Source organism: Oncorhynchus masou, chromosome 5 (assembly GCF_036934945.1).
Source record: "Oncorhynchus masou masou isolate Uvic2021 chromosome 5, UVic_Omas_1.1, whole genome shotgun sequence".
In the NCBI taxonomy this organism is placed as follows: Eukaryota; Metazoa; Chordata; class Actinopteri; order Salmoniformes; family Salmonidae; genus Oncorhynchus; species Oncorhynchus masou.
The window spans coordinates 56,118,275-56,132,954 of record NC_088216.1 but is presented as its reverse complement, the minus strand read 5'-3'; the positions used below and the strand labels follow the sequence as shown (position 1 = coordinate 56,132,954).

General features: G+C 44.8%; 1 protein-coding gene across 4 annotated transcripts in view; it reads right to left on the bottom strand.

Moving 5' to 3' along the window:
* LOC135539913 (inositol 1,4,5-trisphosphate receptor type 1) overlaps positions 1 to 14,680 on the bottom strand; it is a 170,336-nt gene that overhangs the window by 26,377 nt on the left and 129,279 nt on the right. For all 4 annotated transcript variants that reach the window (XM_064966161.1, XM_064966163.1, XM_064966164.1 and 1 more), the window contains 9 exons: positions 14,332 to 14,467; positions 11,462 to 11,649; positions 3,030 to 3,213; positions 2,586 to 2,839; positions 1,812 to 2,012; positions 1,385 to 1,495; positions 800 to 895; positions 549 to 692; positions 233 to 340 (listed from right to left, as the gene is read on the bottom strand). In XM_064966161.1, coding sequence (XP_064822233.1) covers positions 233 to 340; positions 549 to 692; positions 800 to 895; positions 1,385 to 1,495; positions 1,812 to 2,012; positions 2,586 to 2,839; positions 3,030 to 3,213; positions 11,462 to 11,649; positions 14,332 to 14,467 — 1,422 coding nt within the window. The remainder of the gene's footprint in view (positions 1 to 232; positions 341 to 548; positions 693 to 799; positions 896 to 1,384; positions 1,496 to 1,811; positions 2,013 to 2,585; positions 2,840 to 3,029; positions 3,214 to 11,461; positions 11,650 to 14,331; positions 14,468 to 14,680) is intronic.

Sequence of the window (14,680 nt, the reverse complement as noted above, 5' to 3'; positions counted from 1 at the left end):
TATTTCCATTAAACCACATCAGATTAAGAGGAACTGAAATCCCTCTATGGCAGTTTCCCCAATGCTGGTCCTGGAGACCCAAAGGGGTGCATATTTTGTTTTTATGCCCTAGCACTAACAGGACCAGTATTATGAAACACTTCCCTATGGAAAAAACATTTTTCTTTGTCAATGACAGTTAAAGATATCCAATTAATACACTGTGTGAGTGTGTTTGACTGATGTCACTGACCTCTATCTGAGCAGTGTGTTTGGCGTAGAACTCCAGAGCCTCGTCTCCCTCTCCGTTGGTCCCTCCTGGTTTCAGCATCACCTGCAGCTCCTTGTTGTGGCGTGCCAACTACAGTGGTCGAAGTCAAGTAAGGGGTCAAATCGCTCATGAGGTGTATAGCAGTCAAAACTGCATCTGACTGTTGTGTGAGAGCCTCAAATGGTTGGGTCCAATAGTTGAATGTAATATCAATTAATTGTGGATCAAATGGTTGGGTATTCAAAAAACTATGTGCTTCTAAATGTGTCATTATGGTAAACTAGGCCCTGTCCTCTACCTGGTGGGCCAAGATGTAGATGTTGTGGCCCACGTTCCTGGGGGAGGCAGCATCATGCTCCTCCTCCTCCCCGCTGTCGTCATCCTCTTCGGGATCCTCAAACTCCACCTCTCCCTGCAGGTAGGCCTTCTTGATCACATCCACCTGAGGATCTCACCACCACCCAGACAACCATTACCTTCATCGCCCTATACCTGTGTGAGGAGACTTATGTGTGCAATTTTGATTTTTGGGGGGGAAAACGGGCTCACCAGCTCCTTAGGTCTCATGTTGTACAGGATTCTCTCAGCATTCTCACTGTCATGGCGACTCTCCATGATAGCCAACAACAATTTAGAGGCATTGTTCTGAGAGAGAGAGAGAGAGACACTTCAAAAATTTTTTTTGTCTTTAATAAGACATCCTCATTACACTAAAAACATTACAGAGAGAAAGAGAAATAACTGAGATAATGGTTTGTTATCATGTAAACGTTATGTCATAGTCATGAGATATGTATAAAGTTGAAGATCAAATCTTTCTAAGCCGTTTCTGTTCCTCCTTCCAAAGAAAACAGGCAGAATCCACAAGGCTTAGAGGGAAAATGCAATCTGCAGATATTTGGTTTGGCACCAAAGGAGCTAGCTTAGGAGAGATTCATGAGTTGTCTAGGTTTCAAAAGCAGCAGCACACTGTTTGTGAAGTTCCACTCCGGGATAGAGTAGGGAGTAAAGTAGGGAGTAAAGTAGCTTTACTACTAGGTCCAGTGTGGAGACCCAGCCTATGTCCAAAATGGCACCCTATTCCCCATATAGTGCACTACTTGTGACCAAAACCCTTTGAGAGGGAGGCCTCACCTTGAGTTCAAGCACCAGGTCCATCCTCTTCTTCCCCAGTGGGTTGATGTCATTCAGGATCAGGGCAATGATGATGTCAATGCCATTGGACTCATGGGTGGCGATGCAGTTCTGCAAGGAAACAATAAAAGTTAAGTCAAATTTTCTAAACGCGCTGCATGGACTACACTATGTCAGTAGTTATCCATGTCAGGGCCCTCTTAGCCTATCCATAGACAGTATTAGTAGTATGGATGACAATAGAAGTGGACCCAGGATAGGAGTCCATAACTGCTTCATATGGTATGAATATGTGCTTGTAGCTAGTTCTTACGTGATGGGCCCACTGTATCTGTTTGTAGTTCTAATGACAAAATGACACAGGCCCACAGTTAGTTGGTTCTAATGACAAGAGTCCATACATAGCTGTGGTTCTAAAGGCCAGTACCTGGTTCTCGTGGCAGGGTCCTTGGCAGTACTCGGTCAGGCTCTCCACTGTCTGGTTGATGAGAGCCACATTCTTCTCATTGATGTAGAGGCCCAGTAGACCCAGGCCTCCCGTGGTGCTGCCACAGATACAGTCCAGGAACTGCAGCGTCTCACACACCAGATTATAGTTGTTCTTATTGTTCTGACACCGCAGAAAGTTCTGGAGAGGGACCAAGGGAGGGTAAGAATACAGCGGTTTGCACATTTTATACATAACATTTTTTATTTCATTCAGAAAAAATTACATTACGTATTGAAAGGCAAATGTGCATTGAAAGTGTGACTCTGAACTAAAGAACATTCCAGTTAACATCAAAATGAGGACAGGATGACCCTGACTCCTTAAAACACAGAGAATATCTATCCATGAGTCACTGGGTAATCAGCGCCATAGTGTTGAGCTAACAGTTAGATTGGAGACGTGACCACCAGGCCTCCATTAGTGAATAGAACCATCTATCTCATGACTCCCATATCATGTACTGACTACGCACTTCATGTTCATTCACAGCCATATTAAATGGCTCATAGAACACAACGCAGAAAGTCCTAACATTTACATTTTGGTCATTTAGCAGACATTCTTATCCAGAGTGACTTACACAATCGACCACTGCGAACTAAAGACCTAGCGGTGAACTTCATAACTATTGCCATAGAACATGACTTCTCCTGCTAAGAGGCTAGCTGTGAGGGCTAGCTCCCCTGATGTTGGGCTGGCTGAATAACTGACCTGCAGGTCTCGGTTGTGGTTCTCACAGAGCAGCTGGAGGAAGCGCAGGATAGGCTGCATGATGACAATGATGAAGCTCATCTCTCCATCTTCCTGGCTCTTGTCCCCGGCGCTGGGCGTGCCATCTGCCGCCGAGAAGTGGTCCTCTGGGTCAGCCTCACGGCGGTACGAGTTGAAGGCTTTCTTAGTGGCCGATGATGCCTCCAGCAGCTGCTCTCTCGCTTCCTCTGTCACCACCACCGCTGAGTCTTTGGCTGCAGAGACACAGGGAGCACAGAGGAACCAAACTAGGTACTGGGGATAAAATTAAGACTTCTTTGTGGCAGCTAGTATTTATTGCTAAAGTGTTCAGAGAAAAACAAACCTTAGATCAGTGTCTAGGGGTAACTTCATCCTACTCTCTTAAAATGCAATAACTGACAATAAAAGAAGTTGACCTCTGACCTTTCTTGCGGATGGGCACTTCCTTGTCGGGGGCGTCGTCGTCCCTCTTTCTGTTGCCGAGGTCGCTGGTGTTGACTGTCACAGTGGCTTTGATCTCCAGCTGGGCCAGCTTCATCCGGTCGTAGAATACCCGGAAAAACTTCTCAGACTTCTTGTCCTCCGTCAAACGGCAGAAGAAGGAACGCTAGTACAAAGGAAGCCAAGTAAAGGTACTGGGAAGTAACATAACCTTTTGTTGTAAATAACAAGGAAGGAATGTTCATTTCCGTCATGTGAATGCTTGTGTATTGTTGTGTGTAGTCTTCTTCACCAAATTGAGTACACTAGGCGTTATTGTTGATGGCTCAGTTGGTTACTTGCAGCATATAGTGTTCTCAATACCACAGTTCTGGGTTCGATTCCTGCATGACAACAATACATGTGATAACTGTAAGACAGCTTTGGATAAAAGCATCTGCTAAATGTCCCTTTCGCTAAACAAAGGTTCAGGTAATTCAAATTGATCAAAATAAGACAGGTCTGCACAACTGTGTATACAGTACCACCAAGTACATATCATAAACGTATAGACTTTCTGCTACAAGGGCAATTCTGGTAATGTATGTAGTTACTGTAACACTGAATATTACCATGGAGATGACCTAAAGTTCCCTATTTAGACAACTTGTTTGATTCGGGCAACCCAAATTTGTCTGTCACACTGCCAAATGGTGAAGCGGGCTATTTGACCAAGAAGGAGAGTGATGGAGTGCTGCATCAAATGACCTGGCCTCCACAATCACCCATCCTCAACCCAATTGAGATGGTTAGGGATGAGTTGGACCGCAGAGTGATGGATAAGCAGCCAACAAGTGCTCAGCATATGTGGGAACTCCTTCAAGAGTGTGTCAATGAAATTCTTACACAGGGACACTAAGTTAATCTTAAATGAATCTTTGTTTATTTGTCAGTGCGCTGGAGAGGTTCCAACCAACTTAATGCACCATAGTGAATGTGTCAGAAGCTCTGCCTGGGCAGTCCCAGCAGTTGTCTTATATACGGCTATACACAAACAAGTTATATTTGCATGATGTTTCATTCATGTGACAGACCAATCAGTATTCATAACATGTGACTGATCAATATCTCACCAGGTTTCTTCTCTCTAAACTGAGACCTTGATACTAAGATATATTTTGTTTGTTCTGAAAACAAGGTCTGGGTGTGCTGCCAAATTGCAGCTACTGATAGTGAGGATTTGAACAGTCTGCCACTTGTACAAACACATGTTTGTTTATAGAACAGTGCATGAATAGAACACAGAAATGAGTTATAAGGAAAGAACAAACATTAAAAAGTTTTGGAAAAGCATTCCAGGTGAAGCTGGTTGAGAGAATGCCAAGAGTGTGCGCAAAGCTGTCATCAAGGAAATATTTATATTTGAAGAATCTCAAATATATTTAGATTTGTTTAAAAAAAGGGTTATTACAGGACTCTATATGTATTATTTCATAGTTGTGATGTCTTCACTATGAGTAGGTATGTCCAAACTTTTGAGTTTTAGTCAAATATTATATGTTCGGGCTTTTTGCGGTCAATCTGTAGTCTACAAATGATTTGTAATAATGTTCCGGTACTCCGACCATCCGCTCAAGAAAAAGTTGTCCTACGGCTAAAACTAGCTGATAAATCCCTGGTCTGACAACATCGTGTTTCAAGATGGGACTTCTCTTTCTTTCTCACTCTTGTCTCGATCTCTGTGTGCCCCATGCATGCAAAACACCATTACACCATGACCACAGTCAGCCTCAGCAAACACTAAAGAAGGGAAGGAAAAAACCCTGTTAAGGCTTTGACTGAGCCATCAAGATACTACCCTTTCTGAATTGCCTGTCATCTAAAGCTGTGGAAGACCATTGCCAGAACACTGCCAGATCCATACATATGTTTGGTTAAATTGCTTATTTATTCTGTTTTTAAAGCGACAGATTCTTCTTGTAATGAATATTGCAATATAAACTAAATGGATTATTATTATTATCTCATGTGGTTACAGAACCTCAGTGGAGAGACCACAGTCTGGACTTGGACTCTTTATTCTGTGGGGGTCACATTCAAGCTAAATGGGAGCACATTCTAACCCCTGACTGCAATGAGATCTGTGCGGTCCTATTTCCCTGGAGCGGGGGGGGGGGTTTGGTAAGAGCTGTTATCTGGTCACAGTCTACTTGGAGGGAGAGGAGGAGAGACTCTAACCCAGTGGCAGAACATGCCCAATGCTCAGGGTGAATATGACACGAGAGGGTGAAGCCTACCCTACTTTCACAGATAGAGGGAGGAAGGGAGGAAATAAGGAGAGAGGAAGGGAATAAAGGAGGGAGAGAGAAAGACAGACAGGGAGCAGAAAAGAGTTAAGAAAAGGGGCGAGATTAACAAAAAATGAAATGAGAAAGGGAAATGGAGTAAGAGAGGTAGGGAGAAATGGGGACGGAGTGAGCGAGTGGTTGAGGAAGGGGGGGTGATGTTATCAGAGTTGGTATCTAGGCTAGGTCTAAAAAGCTTGTTGCATAACTTGCTTTTTTTCTAGGTTAGGTGTGAAGTCTTAAACTGGGGTAGTGGTTGTGTGCTTTAGGGCTTGTTTAAGCGTGTGTGTATGTGTGCGTGCGTGTTGACATGCGAGGTTGAAAAACAAATACTTTGTAGTTTAAACAAAATGGACAAACTCCATTTTATGTCATATTTAAAAAGAGAGATGTGTATGGAACGCTTGCTGGCATGTGGGCGTTCAGTAACACAATGTTAGACATGTGAAATGAATGAAACATGCCACTCCTCCTTGGTAAAGAGCCCTGAGTTTGCTAACCTTAATTCTCTGAATACAAGGGAATCTCATACTACAGGAGATAGCTAAGTGAACCCACTGACACACCATACTGTACACAAGCACACACAGAGAATGTGGAATCATACAACAATGCACACACACAGTCGTGGAGTAATCTGCAGCATTAATAAACTCTGCTTAAAAGCTTGGGCAAAATATGTTACAATGTTGCTCACATACATTGTCATAAGTCACAGAAATAATGTCTTCTCAAATATGTAGGTCACAACGAATCAGTGTGGTTGTAAAGATAGCATTTTCCAAGTATCCAAGCCAACATTTAATGGGATAGTACCTTGCTCACTTACTATCAAGAAGTATATCTATAGTTTAGTGAAACTGATAACATACTAGTGTCTAGCCAGCAGTCTTTCCTCAGTATCAAAGGATTATGCAGTCTGAATAAAACCCTATTATGTTGTGTCACCAGGTATTCCAATGACAGATCTGCCAAGCTTAAACCCAAAATCAGTGACTTCTCCCTACACCCTCCTCTACTCCAAATCAACAATGACATCATTGTGTACTTATGCCCCCTGGGCAGCAGACTCCAAATCCCCCAGGCCCCACCCACCACTGTGCACCAGACCACTCGCACGTACACCCTCTGCCACCAGTCAGGGTGAAGGGGTGTGGGATGGAGGAGAGTAGGGGTGGTGGTGCGGGGAGAGTGTGCGTGCTATCCAGCAAGATCCAGTGCAATAAATAACTTGATGACAGAGTGGATAGTGCAGAGGCAGAGAGGAGGGATTAACTGAACCTCACAACCTGGCAAACCACAGAAGTGTGTGTGTGGAGGGGGGGGGGGCTGGAGTGTTCATGCCTGTCTCTCTCCACGTTCATCTCTCCCAGAGACCGTAAAAAATACCTCTCTCCTTCCCATCTCTCTTTCTCGCACAGGCGTGGGTGGGACATTGGGACCTGAGGAGGGGGTGAGGGAGGGGGGTAGGCTTCACCGGTGGGGCCTTGGCCAGGATAACACACACAGCGATTACACTGATCCTAGCAGAGACAAGAGCTCTTCACAGCCCCCCTACTCCTCCCCTCCTGCCTCTAACCCTGGATAGCTTACATAACACACACACCGGTCTAAGGAATTGCATCTCAGTTGGGAGATGCAGGAGTCCCATAGGGCGGTACACAATTGCTCCGCCGTCGTCCAGGTTTGGCCGGGGTAGGCTGTCATTGTAAATAAGAATTTGTTCTTAACTGACTTGCCTAGTTAAATAAGAGTTTCAATAAATAAATAAAAATGTATTGAAATGTTGGTCAGCTGTCTCCATCAAAACAGACCAGCTTTGAAGGACAGTGTGAAATGTTCTGTGTCACGCATACGCAAGCGCTCTCAAACTACATTTCTCATATATAATAACCACATTCATTCTCCACTCTCTCGCCACCTTTTTGTTAACATGCTTCCTCTCACTAGGGCATCCCCATCTATGAGCAAATGGCACTCAAAGTTGGTGGTGTTGCCATATATAACAGGCCTGGTGGAGGTTTGGGCATCTGGGTCGAGTTACATTGGTTTTGGTGGAGTTTTCTGAGGTAATGTTCACCCAACAGTTTGGTTGTGATGGATCTCACTCACTCAGAGGCTTAGACCCTTTCGAAGAGCTGACTTGACCTGAGCTCTTCTAAATCCTAGAGGGTCCTAAAGGGTCTCTCGCCACAATTGATTCAAAACAAAGTTTGCATTGTGTGTGATTGCATTGTATGCATCACACACTGTACACATTTGTTGTTGCCGAACCATGCACTTTGCAACAACATGATGGTAGAAGTAATATGGTCTTTCTTTCTTCTGCATTTCAGTGTGGTCAAAACATCCTCCTATTATTAGAAGACATTAGTAGAATAGAGAGATATAGTGTTCCTACAAGTACATTGTTTTGGCAGGAGTATTAAAAAGACATCTGTGTTTAGACCGGACTTAGAAAAATTGTTCTGGAAAAGAGACAACGCTCGACAGATTGATGTTGAGGATGTTAAGACAGACATGGTGGTGGAGGAGTAGAAAATGGAGTGATGGTGAGGATGTTAAGACAGACATGGTGGTGGAGGAGTAGAAAATGGAGTGATGTTGAGGATGTTAAGACAGACATGGTGGTGGAGGAGTAGAGAATGGAGTGATGGTGAGGATGTTAAGACAGACATGGTGGTGGAGGAGTAGAGAATGGAGTGATGCTGAGGAGGAGGGCAGAGGAGAGAGAGAGCGAGAGGGGAGTGAGGGATGGGGAGTCTCAGGGGCCCCCTGGAGTGTTGGGTAAACAGAGAGACTGTCTGTAACCATGGAGACTAACCCCAAGCAGAATGAGATTTAGGCGTGGCAGGGCGAGGCGGGGGCTCTGAAAAACAAGGTCACAGCGCTTTCCCTTCTCTCCTTCCGTTCCGCCACTTGGCATCAACAAAGGGATGTTATATAACAGCTATTTATAACAGCGCTCCCTCTCGTTCCCACTCTCTCTCTCTCCCTAATTCACGTCAGGCAGCGCCACACATAGACTAACTGGAATTGCAGCTCTCCTCCGCGTCTCTCTTCCTTTTGCCTTCTCTCTCCACTGAATCATTTTCTTCACTTACAGCCTTTTGTCCTCTCTTACCCAAAACGAGCCTCTTGCTTCCTTCTTCCTGCTATCCTCTTCTCTGTTCCTTCATCTTCTACTCTTCTTCCTTATCCTCTGTCCTCTCTGTCACTCTGACCCTCCCCTGACAATGGAAGCTTGAACAAAATCACAGACTAGACAGAATAGAATAGGACAGATGACCTTGTGTCTTGTCAATCATCTTACACAGTAACTCAGGACTAAAACCCAGAGAGGTACCTCACCATCCCGAACTTACTAACTTCCTTCCTTACATATTAGCACAAAGAAGCCTTTACTGGTGTGGCATTGGTTCTTCAGTGTGCAGTCAGTCTATGGATGCCTCCTGGAAGGCAAACGAGCAGCATGACTTCTGGTTTCACGTCAGGTGCCCGACCACTGCTGAAATGTCACATCACAACACAATAACCACGCACAAACACAAAACCTTTCCCTCCCTTTGTGCCAACAGTAGCCGTCACAGGAAGGAAGAGTGTGGCAGGCAGGAACAATCTAATGTCTCCTGCAGCAAAGTGACTGATGTTTTTATTTATTTTATGTAACCTTTAACTAGCCAAGTCAGTTAAGAACAAATTCTCAATGACGGCCTACCTCGGCCAAACCCTAACCCGGACGACGCTGGGCCAATTGTGCACCACTCTATGGGACTCCCGATCACGGCAGGTTGTGATACAGCCTGGAATCGAACCAGGGTATGTAGTGACGCCTCTAGCACCGAGGCCTCTAGCGCTGAGATGCTGCGCCACTCGGGAGCCCCTGATATGTATTGTTCGTGGCTAACTTTCTTTTCTTTGTATAAAGACAGTTGCTCAGTCACTCCTGGCCTGCCTAGAAGCTGGCAGGAGAGTGAATAAGTAAGGAGTTTGAGCATGACTGAGGGAGTGGATGAGTGAGTACATGGTCAGGTTTATTTCTGTGTGGTATGTAGATCAGGGGGTAATGGTAAACCGTGTGAGTGCTATCTCAGGCTTCCATCCAGAAGAGTTGTCAAATCAAAATCAGATTCTATTGGTCACATACACGTGTTTAGTAGATGTTATTGCGGGTGTAGTGAAAAGCTCGTCTGGGATAGACCCGTCAACACAGATAAGAAGGGATCCACTCTGAGGTTTCTTTCAAAGATACATTGAAAACCAGGAGTGCTAGTACACCAACAAACATGCGCATTGCTATTAGTTTGTGTTTCATAGAAATAATAGGAGGTCAGGACTCCAGCAAATGAATCTAAAAAAAATGACATTACTGTTTGTATAGTCTTAATATTCTTTGAGAGACAAATCCACTTTTCATCATAATTAAATAAATATATATATCTTCAAAGACCAGGGTTCAAAGACCAGGGTTAAGAAGATTATTATCCAGCTCATCAGTATGAAAAGTGAACCTGGAGGTTTCTAGAAAGACCTATTCTAGTGTGTCCTCAGGTTTCATAATTTACTGGGAGACAGAACAGTCCAAACGCCACAGAGGACAACTGCAGAGACGTCAAGTGGTTATTTGTAGGTGACCGTTGGTGATCATCTGGAGAAGTATCTGGGTCAGAAAGCAAATTAATAGCCTAGCAAGCTGGTTTACATTCATGAAATGCTACAGTATGTTAAGTCATGAAGTACTTAAGAGAAAATGTCTCCCCTTTTTAGCATTAAATGCTAATACTTCAGTATTTCCCCCTCTAAATTTCCGCTCAGTGTTTCAGAACAAAATAACTATGTAATAAAGAGCGGAAGTTTATTTCCAGTCCCCCCCCCTCTCTCTCCCTACTGCCCTACTTACAGAGGCCCAGCATGACCCAGTCTGGGTCGAGAAAGAAAGAGAGGGAGGGAAAGAGAGAAAGAGGGAGGGCTGGAATGTTTTTAAGCCCGAGACATTCCTCATTGTTCATTCACACAGGCCTTATGTAATGATGGTCACGTGATACTGTGCTCTCTCTGCAGCAGCCAGGCTAACAGGCAGGGAGGGAGGCAAAGAGGGATACAGGCAGACAGGCTGCAGCCGTGGGAAGTCAGGACATTATCTCTGCTAGAGTGGCTTCCTCCCTCCTAATCTGATTACGCAAGTTGCCCCTGCTTACGCAAGCACAGGCAGGCAGAGACAGACAGACAACACAGACAGATTGATAGCAAACATAAATGCAGCAGGGCTTGTGCACACATTTATATGCACACACACGTAACTAAACGTCTCCTATGTTTGCAGAGAAGTATCATATTTCTCCATGGTAAACAATCCAGAGGGCTTTATGGAGCAGGTGTCATGTGCCTCACAGTTTCAGTTCAATCATTCCCCCTGGCCTCAAGGGACTGTTTAAAGTTGACAGTAAACTTGGTCTTTATTGTGTGCTCAGCTCTGTCAGGAGAAGTAGAGCAGTGTTGTGGGGCATGCTGAGTCATTCTCTTCTATAATAATAATAATTTTGGGGGTGTTTATATTTGTCCTGTTACAAGTGTGTAATGGAAATGTGTTTCTTGCATATTCCAACTCCCCTGAGCAACCTGCAGGAAGTGGGGTCACAGCCAGGGTCACCATTGTACAGAGCCCCTAGAGCAATTAGGGCTAAGTGCGTTGCTCAAGGGCACAGCGACAGATTTTTCACCTTATCAGCTCAGGTTTTCAAATAAGCAACCATTTGGTTACTGGCCCAACGCTCAAACCTTGAGGCTACCTGCCACCCCTTCTAAGGCAGCAGGGAGGGGTGTGGACTAATGCAAAATGGCTGTCTTGTACAGGGTCAGAGCAGGCCAGTACCTGGATAGACCCTGGTACTGTCCCTATCCAAGGACTTATCTTTTTTACCCCTCATCTATGAAGTGTGTTGGATGTTTGGACCAATGATGTATGTTGTTTATAGTAGTGAAATGCACTTTAAATAATGTTTGGTTTGATTTATCATTCAGGTATTTATTAGGCTTCAGTCATTCCTGACAAACCCACATCCTTATGATTGGCTGCTGGCTCTGACTCACTTGGATGGTGGTGTTCCCACCCTCCAGCAGGGCGATGGCCAATAGGATGCTCTCCTGAAAGACACGGTCACTGGTGGTGTTCATGATGAGGTCGATGACCAGGTCGGAGGCGCCCTCCTTGTCCAGGTGACACTGCACCTCTGCCAGGCTCATCTCCCCTCGACTCAGGGCTCCCGGACCACCTAGACCTGAAGGGAGGGACAGGGGTGGAGGGTCAGGATTATGAATGTGGTTTTCCCTGATCTACTGATTTATAAGGATTAGGAGAGGTTTCAAATCTTATATCTAACATCTTACTACCACAGTCATCTTTAGATACCTCTAAATTACTCATTCACAATGGAATGTCTGGCGAAATATGAGCGCAAAATAGGGCAGTCGCCTACATCCAGGCATTCGCCTACATGTATATTTCATTGTGAAACCTTTACATACTAATTTAAAATGTAATTGCATATATAATTAGAAAGCAAATTCAAGTTTTAGCCACATGTCAAATAATGATGTTTTAATTTCATAAGAAAACATCTTCTTATGAGCGATTAACACCAGTATCAATGACAACACCCATGGCAGCCTTTAGTAGTGGGCACACACCCACGGCACTCACACACACATGCAAACACACCCGCTGCACTCACACATACATGCAAACACACCCGCTGCACTCACATACACACATGCAAACACAACCACTGCACACACACACACCCGCTGCACTCACACACACGCAAACACACCAGCTGCACTCACACACCCGCAAACACACTCACTGCACACACACACACTCAAACACACCCGCTGCACACACACACATGCAAACACACTGCACTCACACACATGCAAACACACTGCAATCACACACATGCAAACACACTGCAATCACACACCCACACACATGCAAACACACTGCACTCACACACATGCAAACAAATTACACCCCCCCCCCACACACACACACACACACACACACACAAATAAGGCTTAGGGGGGGGGACGGGACCCAAGAACTAGGCTTATTACTCATTCCCATAAGAAGCATAGTGTTGGAACAGCACTTACATATTCCATTGATTGACATGAACATGGGCACTAAAACATGCTTTACTTGGGTAATATGACATCATGACATATGCGTGTACAGCTGCCACCATGTTAAGTGTGATACACTTCTGCATCCTGGTGATGTTCTTAATACTACATAGAAATAAGCTACACTCTTATCATGGTTTATTCAACAGGCCTCATTCCCCAAAACCCAGAGTAGTTCTCCTCAACTGAGCTGTATGAGAAAAGCTGTGTGAAGAGATAAATTGCCTCAATATTTTGGTCAGATCAATCACACAGTGACCTGCTCATCATGAGGAAATAACAGTGTTGTGCTCAGTCACAGGGCTGGACTAGAGCTAGACATCTCTACAGCTCAGCAGTAAAGAATTATGTGTGTGTGTGTGTGTGTGTATAGAGATAACCAGGAGGCCTAGATAACAGAGAGATAATGAACAGGTCTGTTTGAGAAACCTTGACATGCATACACTTCTTTAGCAGAACAATATCAACTTCCCTGTCCACTATGCACAGACTTTCACCTCTCAAAGTTGTGCTATCTGCATGACTAATACAGATAAATAAAGATACTTTTCTTTGGAAGGGGGCAGAGGTCCAGAGTTCAGAATTAGGTCAAAAGAATATGCAACGTTGCCATGCTTGCTTTTTTTAAATTATTATTATTTTTTTTTTTACATTTTAGGTTCCTTTTGTTAATTTGTATCTGGCAAATTACTCATACAACAGTTTGTGACAACTTACATAAAATAATGTACAAAACAAGCTAATTTGATTGTGGGGGGATTTATGCAACATGCGATAAAAATGACCTGAGAGTTAACCTTTTCGTCCAAAACAATGGACAGACAGACCGAGAGACAGAAGAGGACAGACGGAGAAGAGGACAGATGGAGAAGATGGGTAGACAGAGAGAAAGACAGACAGAGAAGAGGACAGACAGACAGACAGAGAAGGGGACAGACAGACAGACAGAGAAGGGGACAGACAGACAGAGAAGAGGACAGACAGACAAGGGGACAGACAGACAGACAGACAGACAGAGAAGAGGACAGACAGACAGAGAAGAGGACAGACAGACAGAGAAGAGGACAGACAAACAGAGAAGAGGACAGACAAACAGAGAAGAGGACAGACAGACAGACAGAGAAGAGGACAGACAGACAGAGAAGAGGACAGACAGACAGAGAAGAGGACAGACAGACAGAGAAGAGGACAGACAGACAGAGAAGAGGACAGACAGACAGAGAAGAGGACAGACAGACAGAGAAGAGGACAGACAGACAGAGAAGAGGACAGACAGACAGAGAAGAGGACAGACAGACAGAGAAGAGGACAGGGAGACAGAAGAGGACAGACAGACAAGAGGATAGACAGACAGAGAAGAGGACAGGGAGACAGAGAAGAGGACAGGGAGACAGAGAAGAGGACAGGGAGACAGAGAAGAGGACAGGGAGACAGAGAAGAGGACAGGGAGACAGAGAAGAGGACAGACAGACAGAAGAGGACAGACAGACAGAGAAGAGGATAGACAGACAGAGAAGAGGATAGACAGAGAAGAGGACAGGGAGACGAGAAGAGGACAGGGAGACAGAGAAGAGGACAGGGAGACAGAGAAGAGGACAGGGAGACAGAGAAGAGGACAGGGAGACAGAGAAGAGGACAGGGAGACAGAGAAGAGGATAGACAGAGACAGACAGACAAGATGACAAACAGAGAGACAAATAAGATGACAGACAGAGGAGATGACAGATAGAGATACTATATACTAGATATAGGGAATCTTTTCAGAGAGATGCGCTCACCTGATTGGCTCTTGCTGGGCCCTACTGGAACCAGGGTTCCGTTGCTGAAGGCAGTCAGGCTGTCCCTCCGCCCACCACTCCTACTATGGAAGTTGCCATAGTAACGGTTCACCAGAATCTGCCTCAACGCCTCACCCTACAGAGAGAAGAAAACGGAGGTGTATTAGTGTGATGGTGTAAGAGAGGAGACTTGAGAGGTAGTTTATTATACAGTGTACATAATGAGCACCCAGTTGAATTGATTAAAGTGGTTTGAAGAGGGAAGGGACATATGGCAACTTCCCAGGATCAGGCCAAGCCAATCCAAATAAACATTGTGTGCATGAACTGAACTGCTCTAAGTTACGCA